The 12,661-nt window shown below is 42.8% G+C and overlaps 1 protein-coding gene and 1 non-coding gene across 6 annotated transcripts in view; one reads left to right on the top strand and one right to left on the bottom strand.

Moving 5' to 3' along the window:
• The window catches only part of EFCAB5 (EF-hand calcium binding domain 5), a 131,323-nt gene that overhangs the window by 25,279 nt on the left and 93,383 nt on the right, over nucleotides 1–12,661 (bottom strand). For all 5 annotated transcript variants that reach the window (XM_058675956.1, XM_058675958.1, XM_058675957.1 and 2 more), the window contains 3 exons: nucleotides 5,823–6,112; nucleotides 1,529–1,698; nucleotides 823–1,051 (listed from right to left, as the gene is read on the bottom strand). In XM_058675956.1, coding sequence (XP_058531939.1) covers nucleotides 823–1,051; nucleotides 1,529–1,698; nucleotides 5,823–6,112 — 689 coding nt within the window. The remainder of the gene's footprint in view (nucleotides 1–822; nucleotides 1,052–1,528; nucleotides 1,699–5,822; nucleotides 6,113–12,661) is intronic.
• LOC118759682 (U6 spliceosomal RNA) lies at nucleotides 11,418–11,524 on the top strand. Its single transcript, XR_004996340.2, has one exon. It is a non-coding gene; the product is annotated as a U6 spliceosomal RNA (small nuclear RNA).

Here is a 12,661-nt window from a genome sequence, read left to right as displayed (position 1 = left end):
ACTTCCTCTCTGTCTCTCCTCCTCTCAGTATATCTGACTTTGTAATAAAAATAAAATAAATCTTTAAAAAAAAAAAAAGGTTAGCACTGAAATCAATAGCTATAGGGATGCATACCACATTTAGTACCCTTTGTGGAAAGAACTAAGGATTCCTGGGTACCCCTGTTAACAAAGCGCTTTGTAGATCTTAGTGATCTAGTCATTGGGTTTATGTTCTACCATATAAATTCTACTCCTATGATTAATGCTATGGAATACACACTAAAAATCTCCCTAGGCCCGGCGGTGTGGTAGCCTAGCGGCTAAAGTCCTCACCTTGAATGCACCGGGATCCCATATGGGCGCCGGTTCTAATCCCGGCAGCTCCACTTCCCATCCAGCTCCCTGCTTGTGGCCTGGGAAAGCAGTCGAGGATGGCCCAAAGCATTGGGACCCTGCACCCGCGTGGGAGACCTGGAAGAGGTTCCAGGTTCCCAGCTTCGGATCGGCGCAGCACCGGCCGTTGCGGCTCACTTGGGGAGTGAATCATCAGATGGAAGATCTTTCTCTCTGTTTCTCCTCTCTGTATATCTGACTTTGTAATAAAATAAATAAATCTTTAAAAAAAAAAATCTCCCTAGGGAGGTTTGTATATGCGACTGAGGTGGTCAAATTTTCCATAAATAATGGAGAACTTCTCCAAAGACAGAGAGAAGGAACAGGAGCAAGTACTATGTCATTGTAAGAATACATAGCTTTAATTCATTTAGTTTCAAGTTTCACTTTGTAGAAAGTTTAGGAGAGGCCATTCTATCATCACTCTTAGAGACTTCTGTAACTTACCTGGTAGAATCTGATCTCATGTGGGAGGAAGATGTTTATTTTGTGAGGATCTCTAAGCGTGTCAACAGCCAAGACCCCAAAGATCCTCATGTGTGCATCCTGAAGAGGCAGTGCCAGGAAGGATCCGTTAGAATCCTCCTTACTGCGAGTCTGGTTCCAGAAGAAGATGTTCCCGTGGTGCTGAACTTGGGGGACATGGATTGGCTTCCCTTCATCCACGACTGTAAAGCTGAGGAAAAGCAACAGGAGAATGAGAGAAAGGCACAGTGGGAGGATTCGGGCTAAATTATGGGGAAAACTAAATCCATTTCTCATCCACACTCATAGTCATTATACGTCAGAGAAACGGATTCAGGTAAGATTGCCAGTTTGGGGAATCTGACTGACTTCAGGGGAAGATTTAAAAAACAAGCTTAGATGGTAACAGAGAAAACTTACATAAACAGGATACAGGAGACATAATTAACGTATAGAAGCAGACAGAATTAATCGAGCTGACATTGTGAAGTAGGGCCCTTACGCTGCAAGTCATTGTTAAAGAGGGAGCTCTAGAAGCGATCCAGGAAAACCATCCAGGAGTGGGAACTGTCACCTCTGCTCGTAGAAACATTAGTTCCTTGAGTAGCCAGCTAGGATTTTAATGCTAGCAGAAAAGATTTTATTATTTTTTTAAAAAATGAAGTCAACCTCTCCAGGAAGCAATTACCTGATTCCTTTCATGTCCCGGTAGAGCACTTTATTCAGAACAAACGGAGCATCATCTACGGTACAAGCCACATTCCTCAACACCACACTCCCTCTGTGTGGCAGAAGGACGTTTTCTTCTAAGAGGGAAATGTGAGCACTGATCTTCTTATTTCCATGGGTTTCAGCATCCTGTGGCAAAAATGTTTCTGATCATATAGTTGCCAAATAGCCAAAAAAAAAAAAAAAATACCCCACTCATGTTTCCTCTCATGAGCCAATCTGCCTTCACTGGGTCCCTATAGTTTCAGGTCCCTGAATAAATGATGCACATATTAGTCTTCACACGGATGAAAAGGCTGACACCACAGCTAGCCTTTGTGCCAATGAGAAAGAACAGCAAACTCTCAAGTTCATTCAAGTTTGCAGGCACAAAGCTTTGTTCTTTTTGAACATAGACAAACTTATCTGGGCTTCAGTTAAAAGTACCTATTTAAGCAGTGGGGATTGTGGAACAGTGGGAGTCACTTTGGGATGCCTGCATACCAAACTGAAGCATCTTGGATATGGTTTTGGCTCTGCTTTCAATACAGCTTCCTTCTAAGGTTCACACCTCAGGACAGCAAACGATGGCTCAAACGCTGGCTCAAAAGCTTGGGTCCCTTCCACCCACGTGGATGGTGTTCCTGGATCCTAGCTTCAGCCTGGCCTAAGCTTGCCTTTTTTTTTTTTTTTTTAAAGATTTTATTATTATTGGAAAGCCGGATATACAGAGAGGAGGAGAGACAGAGAGGAAGATCTTCCATCCAATGTTTCACTCCCCAAGTGAGCCGCAACGGACCGGTACGCGCCAATCCGATGCCGGGACCAGGAACCTCTTCCGGGTCTCCCACGTGGGTGCAGGGTCCCAAAGCTTTGGGCCGTCCTCGACTGCTTTCCCAGGCCACAAGCAGGGAGCTGGATGGGAAGTGGAGCTGCCGGGATTAGAACTGGCGCCCATATGGTATCCTGGGGCTTTCAAGGCGAGGACTTTAGGCGCTAGGCCACGCCGCCAGGCCCTAAGCTTGACTTTTGATGAGTGAACCAGCAGATGGAAGATCTCATTCTCTCTTCTCTCTTCCCTTTTATCTCTCCCCACCTACTTATCTGTGTGTGTCATTCTGCTTTTCAAGTAAATAAGAATAAACTAATTTAAAAAGTATTATTTGCGAGAGCTGACACAAGAAGATGCTTTCCTTTCACATTTTTTTATTTAAATTTTTTTCCCATTATTTTATTTTTGACAATCTTTACATAGTTAATTATGGCACAAAGGGCTACAGGAAAGTGGGTAAGACTATCATTCCCACATTTTTTTTCCTATATCTGGAGTAAAGGGGGAAGTAAAGGGGGAAGCCCCACCCAGTCTCCCACCCACGCCAAGTCCCTGATGTGGGGCATGCTCCGAGGGTCTTGCTCAAGTGGTTTTGATAGTTCAACAGTTATGAATTGCTGTCAATTTCGCCATTCCAAGCACGATGGGGTCGCTGAGGAATCCTCTGATTGACATAGTCCATCATAGAGTCTCCCTGTGCCCTGTTTTTCACCGCCAGCATATGGCTGGGGTAGTTGATTGATTTGTTCTGTCCTCTGTCTTTTCATGGTTAGGGATCTGAGTCTGGCAGTTTGATTGGGGGGATCCCTGAAGAAACTTCATCTGAGGTGAACCCAGACCAGGTTCTTGTGTGTACTTGCAAGCACAGGGCCCGGCACAGTCCATCGCCCCAATCAGCTGGTGGTTGCAATTGCTGGGTTGGTTCTGTTTTCAGCCCTTCCTTTCACATTTATCTCTTCATCAACTTTGATGATGTAAATGTGGGAAAAAACACTTCCAAGGAATTCTCTTTTTAAAAAGATTTATTTATTTAGGTACTTGAAAGGTAGAATGAGAGACACACAGAGAGAGAGAGAGAGAGAGAGAGAGAGAGATCTTTTATCCACTGATTCACTTCCTAAATGGCCACAACAGTGGTCCAAGCTGATGCCAGGAGCCAGCTATTCCATTGGAGTCTTCCACTTGGGTGGCAGGAGCTCAAGTACTTGAGCCACATTTGCTGCTTTCCTAGGCGCATCAACAGGGAACTGGATCAGAATTGGAGTAACTGGGTTCCAGCAGAGGATGCAGGCCTCCCTAGCAGTGGCTCATCCTACTGTGCCACAGCATCTGTCCCAGGAATTCTCAACGTTGTTTGGATATTTGATCGGCCTCATTCTGGAAAGGATTTTTTGGAGCTTAAGAAAGCCGACTTTCTATAATTACTATTTTCTAGTCAAAATATGAGAAAATTTCATGTACCTAAAAATTTTTAAATGTTAGTAACACTATTACAGAGTGACTTCCAAATGTTTCAGGATAAATTAATTAAAAAATAAAAACTTATTATTAGCTTCTGAATTTTTTGTTATTTTTATTTTTAAAGTGGAGTTACAGGGAGAGTGCGAGAGATGGAGAAATCTTTTATCTACTGGTGCACTCCCTGAAAGGGCCACAAGAGGCAGAACCGAGCCAATCTGAAGCCAGGAGCTTCCTCCATTTCTCCCATGTCAGTGTATAGGCTCAATGATTTGAGCCATCCTCTGCCGCTCTTCCAGGCCATAAGCAGGGAGCTGGATTGAAAGTGGAGCAGCCGGAACTCAAATTGGTGCTCAAATGAAATGCTGGTGCTTAGGTGGAAGCTTAGGTGACCATGGTGCCAGCTCTACAAGATAAAAATTTTGAAGGATAAGATAAATTCCTCAATACAAGTGCCAACAAGTTCAGGTCATTTTGTAAGTGGTGATACTGGTTGGTCCATCCTGAAGGTCTTAGGAACTGAACCATGTAAATGCAGTTCTTTTTGCATTATTAATGGAAGAAAGCTGTGTATCTTTTAGACTTTTTTTTTAAGATTAGGAAACAAACAAACAAAAAGAAGTCAGAAGCCAGGAGTCAAAGGACTGTATATGTGTATGCCTAGCAATCTGCTATTGAAATCCTCAACAAATTGCTCTTGCTTGATGAAAGGAATGAGCAGGAACATTCTCATGGTTAAGAAGGACTATCTGTCGGATTTTTGCCATCCTCCCAATCCAAGTTTCACCATAAACTGGATACTGTTTTTTGCTTCAGTTTTAGCAGAGTCAAGTTGCTCTGATAGAGGCTCTTTGCAAACTGATGTGTTAGCTTTAGTACCTCATCACACTAGACCCTGCTCAGACATATTAAAACAAGTCAGCATAAGTTTATTTTGGTACAAAAAGAACTTGAAATCTATGTGTGGTTTTTTCATAATATGAATTTCCATGAACTTTTTAACATATGTTAGCATATATGTTGAAAAAATAGATGTATATAGTATTGGAGACATGGGAGACACTTTCCTTGATATTTCTCTATTCTTTGTATATATCTAGAAGTTTTATTTTTCATGATTTTATTTTTCTTCTGCCTTTATTGCCCCTTCCCATGTTTTCTGAGATTATCTTAAGGTGTCACAGATCTCTGGAACAAGTTGGGGTGATATCCCTTCTTCAGTAGTCTTCTGATTCTAATTGCACCATTTCTGACTGCACTAGAAAACGGAGTCATTCTGTAGATGATACTGATGCGCAAGGGTTGCTGTTTAGTACACGTTCCCTAGAAGAGTTGGAATCTGTGATATTTGTAGAAGACAGCTGTGCTGTTTCTTTCTTAGAGAAATAGCAATCTCTGAGAATGTGGAAAGACTGGTTAGTACCCCTCTGTGTCTTGAGTTCTGTGGGATAGGATTCTGCAATAGTCTCAGCTTGCTTCTAGGCAGTGTAGTGAAATACTTTGTGATGCTAGAGTCTACTTGACACTGAATTTATAATTTAAATAGTTCATTTTAAAAGTGACTCTCAAAACATCACTGAAGAGAAATAGAGCTCAAACTTCTAGCACATTTCCTGACTGATACTTTGTCTATTCTAGGCTTATTGGACGCTTAGCACAAAAGAAAGTAGGAATCCCAAGGTACCTACATCTGCCTTTTCTATGTTTATCTCTCTCTCTTTTACAATATTTTATTTTTATTTGAAAGGCAGAGTTACAAAGAGACAGAGCAAGAGAGCAAGAGAGCGAGCTCTCCCATTTTCTGGTTCACTCCCCTACCATTCTCTTTACTTTTATCAGACTTTGGGTCGTCTGTACTGTGTTGAAACGAATAAATGAATGAATAAACCATTTGTCATCACATCCAGTGATTTTTCAAGAGAATTCAATGTGCTCTGTATTTTCACCCATTGAACATTACTTACTGTCACTTTAGACAACGTACCTGGGTCAGGGCCTTAAAGGTCTCAGTGTACACCGGCTCCAGGGACACGCCACTCATCTCTGCAGCACGCTGGATTTGATGCAGCCACTTCCGTCTGGCACAATTCCTCAGACACTCAGTATGACTCCTCTCTAAAGCATTCATTAGAAATTCCACAATGCTTTCCAGAACTTGGTCTTCATTGCCCCTGAGTTCAGATACAACCAATTCTATGTATTTCTGAAATTGTTTTGATGACAACCTTACTTCATGACCAGGATGTGGCTTTGCAAATTGGATGTGTAGTTTAGCTAAAATATATAAACACAAAATTAAGAACTAACCAGAAGTACGAAAGAATTTTCATTCTACTCTTACAAGATGAAGCTCTCCAATCTGCTGTCCTTGAGAAACCAGGTTTATCAAAGGCATTTCTGATTCCAACAGAATAACACAAAGTGATTCCTGTGCCAAACTCAGTGAGACTCTTGTGTCATCTTTTGCTTTTCTTTTGTCCTGTTTCGTTTTAATTTTACTATTCAGCTTTGTGAAACCCCAGGGTCTTCTTTGACTTCTGCCTAAATTTTGCTTTCTTTATTCAACGAACCACTTATCTTATCCTGTTACTCTCTGGCAACATACATAATTGACACCCTAATCAAAATGTAGCAGATTTTTATTATCCAGGAAATTCCCTTGGCCTCCTTTCACTCACTTGCCTCCCAAACTACTACTGTTTTTTTAATATACTTATTTATTTTTATTGGAAAGGCAGATTTACAGAGAAAAGGAAATACTGAGAGAGAGAGAAAGATCTTTGATCCACTGGTTCACTCCCCAAAACAGCTGTAGTGACTGGAGCTGAGCCCATCTGAAGCCAGAAGCCAGGAGTTTTTTCTGGGTCTCTCATGTGAGTACAGGGTCCCAGAGCTTTGGGCCATTCTCTGTGGGTTTCCCAGGCCACAAGCAGGGAGCTGAATGGGAAGTGGAACAGCTGGGACATGAACTAGCACCCATATGGGATCCCAGTGCTTGGAGATGGACGATTAGTCAATTGAGCCATCACGCCAGACCCTGGCAACGTATCTTATAGCCACTCTTTCCCAATCTTACTTTCCTAGTGTCATGCTTGCTTTTGCTACTTTATAAATTCTTAGCCAGTAATTAGTGCTCAACGTGCTTACTATTAAATTATCCATTTTAGTAATATATTGATTCTCTCTGCTACAATACTGGCCCCTAATGTTAGTATTTTTTGCTTAAATTATTAGAAAAAGGACATTTTCCGTTTTGCTCTCATTGAACTTGAATGAATGTGAGGATGTGAGACTCATCCTGGTCAACAAAGGGGAGTGATGAAGACAAGGAGCTAAATCCTAGAGGAGAGCAAGGCTGAAGCAAAAGCAAGAGAAAGAGCTAGACATCTCTACCCTGAAGTAATTGTTGGAACTATTGTGTCCTGAAGCAGTTCTGAACTTCTCTGTTACATGAATGAATAAACTACTTTATTTTTCATTTAACTACTTTTTTTTTTAACTTCTTGAGCCAAAAGAGTTCTAACCGATACAGTCCTCTGATGAAAAGTAACTTGGGAGTTCTTCCTCTTCTATTTCTTCTCATTCTCCTTCCATTCCTTTGCCTTCTAGAACAATTTGGTCCTAAAGCCTTCAAGCAGATCAAATCAATGTGAGTGCCAGTTCTGGCTCAGGGAAACCCAAGTGGCACAGGATTAAAGAGGGCAGGGGAATAGTTTCCTATGGTTTGCAAGTGCCTGAGAAGGATAGAGAGGTTACCCATGTGGAAGATCAAACTTCAGTCCATAAGAATGAAGATGGTGGCCCTACAGAGAGATGGTTTAAGTTGGAATGTCAGAGCCCAAGCTAGGTGAGGAGCTTTGCACATCCTGATGCAGTAAATTTTTATCTAGTAAGGCCCAGAGATGCAGGGTTAGCCATTGATTCTTTAGGGTTCTGGTAACTCCACTCCAGAAGGATGCATGAACAGGCCCCCGATCTCTCATGTTGACATCTTCAATTTGGAGACATCTTGGTTTTCTGTTGATTAAATCCCAAAGCCACAGCAAATTAAAGAAACTTCCAGTGCCTTCAGAACAGACCTGTTTCTAAAGGTTCCCAGGACAAGCTGTTAACTGTCCATCAGGACAAGCATGGTGGTAAGGGTGATGAGGATATGGGCATTCCAATGGGCCAGCTCCCCTCAATCCTGCTACCTTGCTCGATGTACTTATGCACTCCCCCTCTCCATGCTTCCTGTTTGAAAATGTCAGTCAACTTATTCTTTTTATTCTCACACTTGAAGTTACTAATTCTGAAATCACACAGCATTCCGGACAAGATCCAATGTCCGGGTTTTCAAGTTGCTTGGTACATCTCAACCTTTGGATGCAGGACAGGCAGTGCAAGTGACTGCAGACGGAGGGAATCCCAACTTTTTTTCAGAAGCAGTGGCCTTGTCAAGGATCACTGCACATTTTGTCCCGACTTTCTTTGAAGGGTTTTCAGTATACAGATCTTCTAATGAACTTTGCTCTGGGTAAAAGGGATGTGGGACTCGCAGCCAACAGATCTCACATACTTCTCAGCTCAAGCAGACACAGGCATCCCCAAACTGATACTCCCTGGTGGCTCCTGAGTAGGGGCACACCTGCTGCTCACTGTTATAGGCGCTGCTGACTTCCAGGCTGTCAAGGCCACTCCTGCTGTCATCCAGATAGGAATGCAGCCCCAACTCAGTCTGGTTTGGCTGCAGGGTGGTCTCACTGCAGTGGCTGGATTACTTGTCATGCTGGAGAAATTTTTCCTTAGCCAGTCAAAAGGCATTTCAGTCTCTAAGTACCAGTGCTTTCTTTTTATACACTGTGTGAATGGGTTTTCATAGTAGAGGAGGTGAGGACTGTAGAAGCCTCAGGAGACACCACCATAGGGGAGGGCTGTCATGGCAATATCTGCCATAGCAAAGGGCCTCAAGTTACAATATCTACAAGGAATCCAATAAGCACAGTAACTCTTCTGATAGTATTTGCAAACAGTAGGCAGATGGTTTGCTGCTTATCAAGCTCTCTGAGGGATGGTATTGGTAATCCTTCTCAAAACACATCATCCACAAAATACCTGCAAGAGTCTGGTGCTCTTGGTGATTGCGTTGAGCGACTATCACTCCATAGCCTGCTTTACCTGCTGCCACTGTCACCTCTGACCTAAATCTCAATTTTTAATATCAGACATAGAAGAGATAAGAGGAGCAGCCTAGAACAATAAACAAATGAAAGAGCTAATCCAAAGATTTGTCATGCTCAAATGTAGCATTTTTTAAAAGATTTATTTATTTTTATTGGAAAGGCAGATATATAGAGAGGAGGAGAGACAGAGAAATCTTTCGTCTGATGGCTCACTCCCCAAGTGGCCGCAATGGCTAGAGTTAAACCAATCTGAACACAGGAGCTTCCTCCGGGTTTCCCACATGGGTGCAGGGTCTCAAGGCTTTGGGCCATCCTCGATTGCATTCCCAGGCCCCACAGGAAGTGGGGTCGCTGGGATTAGAACCGGCGCCCATATGCGATCCTGGCATGCTTAAGGCTGGGCCCCAAATGTAGCATTTTCTTTCTTTTTCAAATAAAAAAAATTAGAGGTATGCGGAAGACAGAGAAAGAGCAAGAAGGAAGGAAGGAAGGAAGAAAGGAAGGAAGGAAGGAAGGAAGGAAGGAAGGAAGGAAGGAAGGAAGGAAGGAAAAAGAAAGATTTTCTGCCTAGGCAGAGCTGGAGCTGCCGGTGGCTTTGCTGTCTTCCATGAGCTCTGGCGTCTGGGGACTCACGCTGGTGGCTGTTGGAGTGGGCCTGAGATTGTGTACATGTTTAGTCCCAAGGGTGGGTGGGAGGGGAGAGGAAGGGAAAGGCCCGAAACTAGCTCATGGTATGCTCGTGGGCCATGCCTAGGGTCTCAACACATGCACTTGTGTCCCAGATGAACAAAGAGGTAAGGTCGCAGACCTGCATGAATGCCAAAGGACTGGGTCTGGGAACCTGTCCTATGATCTTGGGTCTCTGGTGGGCAGGCACAACTCTAGGCCAGCACCACCTCACCAGAAGACTGGGCTTGGGAAAACCGGCCTGGGCAACCCATAGCAGATGAAGGAGGGCAGAACGAATTGGTCAACGACCCCAGGCAAGCATTGACAGTAAACATCTGGGCAAATGGAGACTCTAAGGAGGACCTTGGAAGCTGGGAGCTGAGAACTCATGGGTGGCACAGATTCAATCATTTGTGCCATAACCTATTGCCTCCTAGCATCTGCATTACCAGAAAAGTAGAATTGGTAGCAAAGGCAAGATTTGTACCCAGATATTCCAGAAAGAGATATAGGTATCTTAACTTTCTTTGTAAAGAGACTAAATGTGCTTTCCTTCCTCTCTATTGCCACCAGTGCAGCAATTATCTCTTCAGACTAGGTAACAACAAATGTGCTTATTGAGAGTAATTTTGCGTAAGTCTACCCTTCAACAGCAACATTTGTTAATCTTGCTTGCAGACTTTTCCATCTGGCAGCAGATTCTGCCTCCTTGTTACTTTTCTGGCTGTATCACTTGTAATCCAGTTCCCTGTTAATGCACCTGGAAAAATCAGTGGAAGATGGCCCAAGTGCTTGGGTGCCTATCATCCATATGGGAAATTTCAGATGGAGTTCCAGGCTCCTGGTTTTGGCTATGCCCAGACTTGTCCACTGCAGCTATTTGGAGTGAACCAGCAGATAGAAGACCTGTCTATCTTTTTCCCTCTTCCACCTCTATCTCTCTGTTTCTCAAATAAATATGTACTTTAAGAAATGAGAAAAATTAAAACTTAGAAATATGGTATGCCAAAGTTGTCACATAAATTCTTAAATCCAGTGAAGAGATTTCAGGGATGAATCAGACTTTGGGAAGTCAGAGAGATAAACTAAAAAAACAGGTAGAAATGTGGAAAGTTTGGATTTTTTTTGAATTCTTTATTTTATGACACAGTTTAAGAGGCATTGGGTTTCTCCTCCCCTCTCATTCTTCCTCCCCCCCGTTCTCCTCTCCAGTCTTTCACTGTCTTCCAGGAGCCCACAGAAGTCCAAGTGCCATTGAGTCAAGTGCCATTGAGGTGTCTCCCAACAATGTAGGGACTTTTCTGTTGTTTCACTGTGAGACCATACTTGTATTGCAAGAACGGGATATTTTCTCTCTGTTCCTGCCCATGGACATATTTATTTCCGCAGCACTTCCATTATACCTCCCCTTAGGTATAGTCCCCCTCTGATTGAAAGGGGAAAAAAAAAAGAAAAAAAATTTAAGTAAAATGAAATAGTGAGCCTTCATCTCCATGGTGTTGTTGAACTCATAGCAGGGGTATTGATGTGCTGCTAGGGTGGAGCAAAAGAGTGTCCGATATCTTCCTGTAAAAATTAATGCTAGCATATGACCCGTGTAGTTCAAATGGGAATATAGTATGGACTAGATCATCGTTACCCACAGGTAGTAGCAATAACAGTGATAAAAGGAATATGAACGATCTCACGTGATCATGTGCAATCCGTCTTCATTAATTATTGATTCATAGGCTACATCACAATATCTTGTGCTCGCTTCGGCAGCACATATACTAAAATTGGAATGATACAAAGAAGATTAGCATGGCCCCTGCGCAAGAATGACACGCGAATTCGTGAAGCGTTCTATATTTTTTAGTTGATTTTCATAGTGTAGTGGTTATCACGTTCGCCTCACATCACAATATCTTATTGCGTGTAGTATAGACAGCATGGAGGTACGATAATATGCAATTTATAGGTACTATTTTTAGATTTGACATCATATTATATTAAGGCAAACATTTGATACCTGACCTTTTGAGATGGCTCATTTCCCTTAGCATAATAGTTTCCAGTTGGGCCCATTTGACCACAAAGAAATGTATTTGTTTTTTTTGTTTTTGTTTTTGTTTTAACAGCCAAGTAGTAGTCCATAGAGTAGATGACCCATGATTTCCTTATCCAATCTTCTGTTGATGGGCATTTGAGTTGCTACCATAGTTTTGCAATTATTGTTTGTGCTGCTATGAACATAGGGGTGCATGCTGCCTTCTCATGTAATAGGTCTTTTGGATATATTCCTAGCAGTGCTATTACTGGGTCATATGGCATGCAGATTTTCAGATGTCTGAGTATTCTCCATACTGACTTCCATAGAGCCTGCACCAGCCTGCAATCCCACCAGCAGTGGAGTAGGGTTCCCTTTTCCCCGCATCCTTGCCAGCAAGTGTCGTTGGTGGTTTTCTGTATGTGAGCCATTTGTACTGGAGTTAGGTGGTATCTCAGTGATGTTTTTATTTGGATTTCCCTTATTACCAGGGAGCTTGCATATTTTTTCATATGCCTGTTAGCCATTTGGATTTGTTACTTTGTAAAGGGTCTGCCCATTTCCCATGTCCATTTCTTGACTGATTTGTTTGTTTTGTTGTTTTGGTTGTTCTGGAGTTCTTTATAAATTCTGGAGATGAACCCCTTGTCTCCTATGTAGTGTGCAGATTTTTCTCCCATTCTGTTGGGTTTTTTTTTAAAGATTTATTTTATTTTATTACAAAGTCAGATATACAGAGAGGAGGAGACACAGAGAGGAAGATCTTCCATCCGATGATTCACTCCCCAAGTGAGCCGCAACGGCCAGTGCTGTGCCGATCCGAAGCCGGGAACCAGGAACCTCTTCCAGGTCTCCCATGCGGCTGCAGGGTCCCAATGCATTGGGCCGTCCTCTCCTGCTTTCCCAGGCCACAAGCAGGGAGCTGGATGGAAAGTGGAGCTGCCGTGATTAGAACTGGCGCCC

This window comes from Ochotona princeps, chromosome 17, assembly GCF_030435755.1.
Source record: "Ochotona princeps isolate mOchPri1 chromosome 17, mOchPri1.hap1, whole genome shotgun sequence".
Classification (NCBI taxonomy): Eukaryota; Metazoa; Chordata; class Mammalia; order Lagomorpha; family Ochotonidae; genus Ochotona; species Ochotona princeps.
This window is presented reverse-complemented; position numbering and strand designations above follow the sequence as displayed.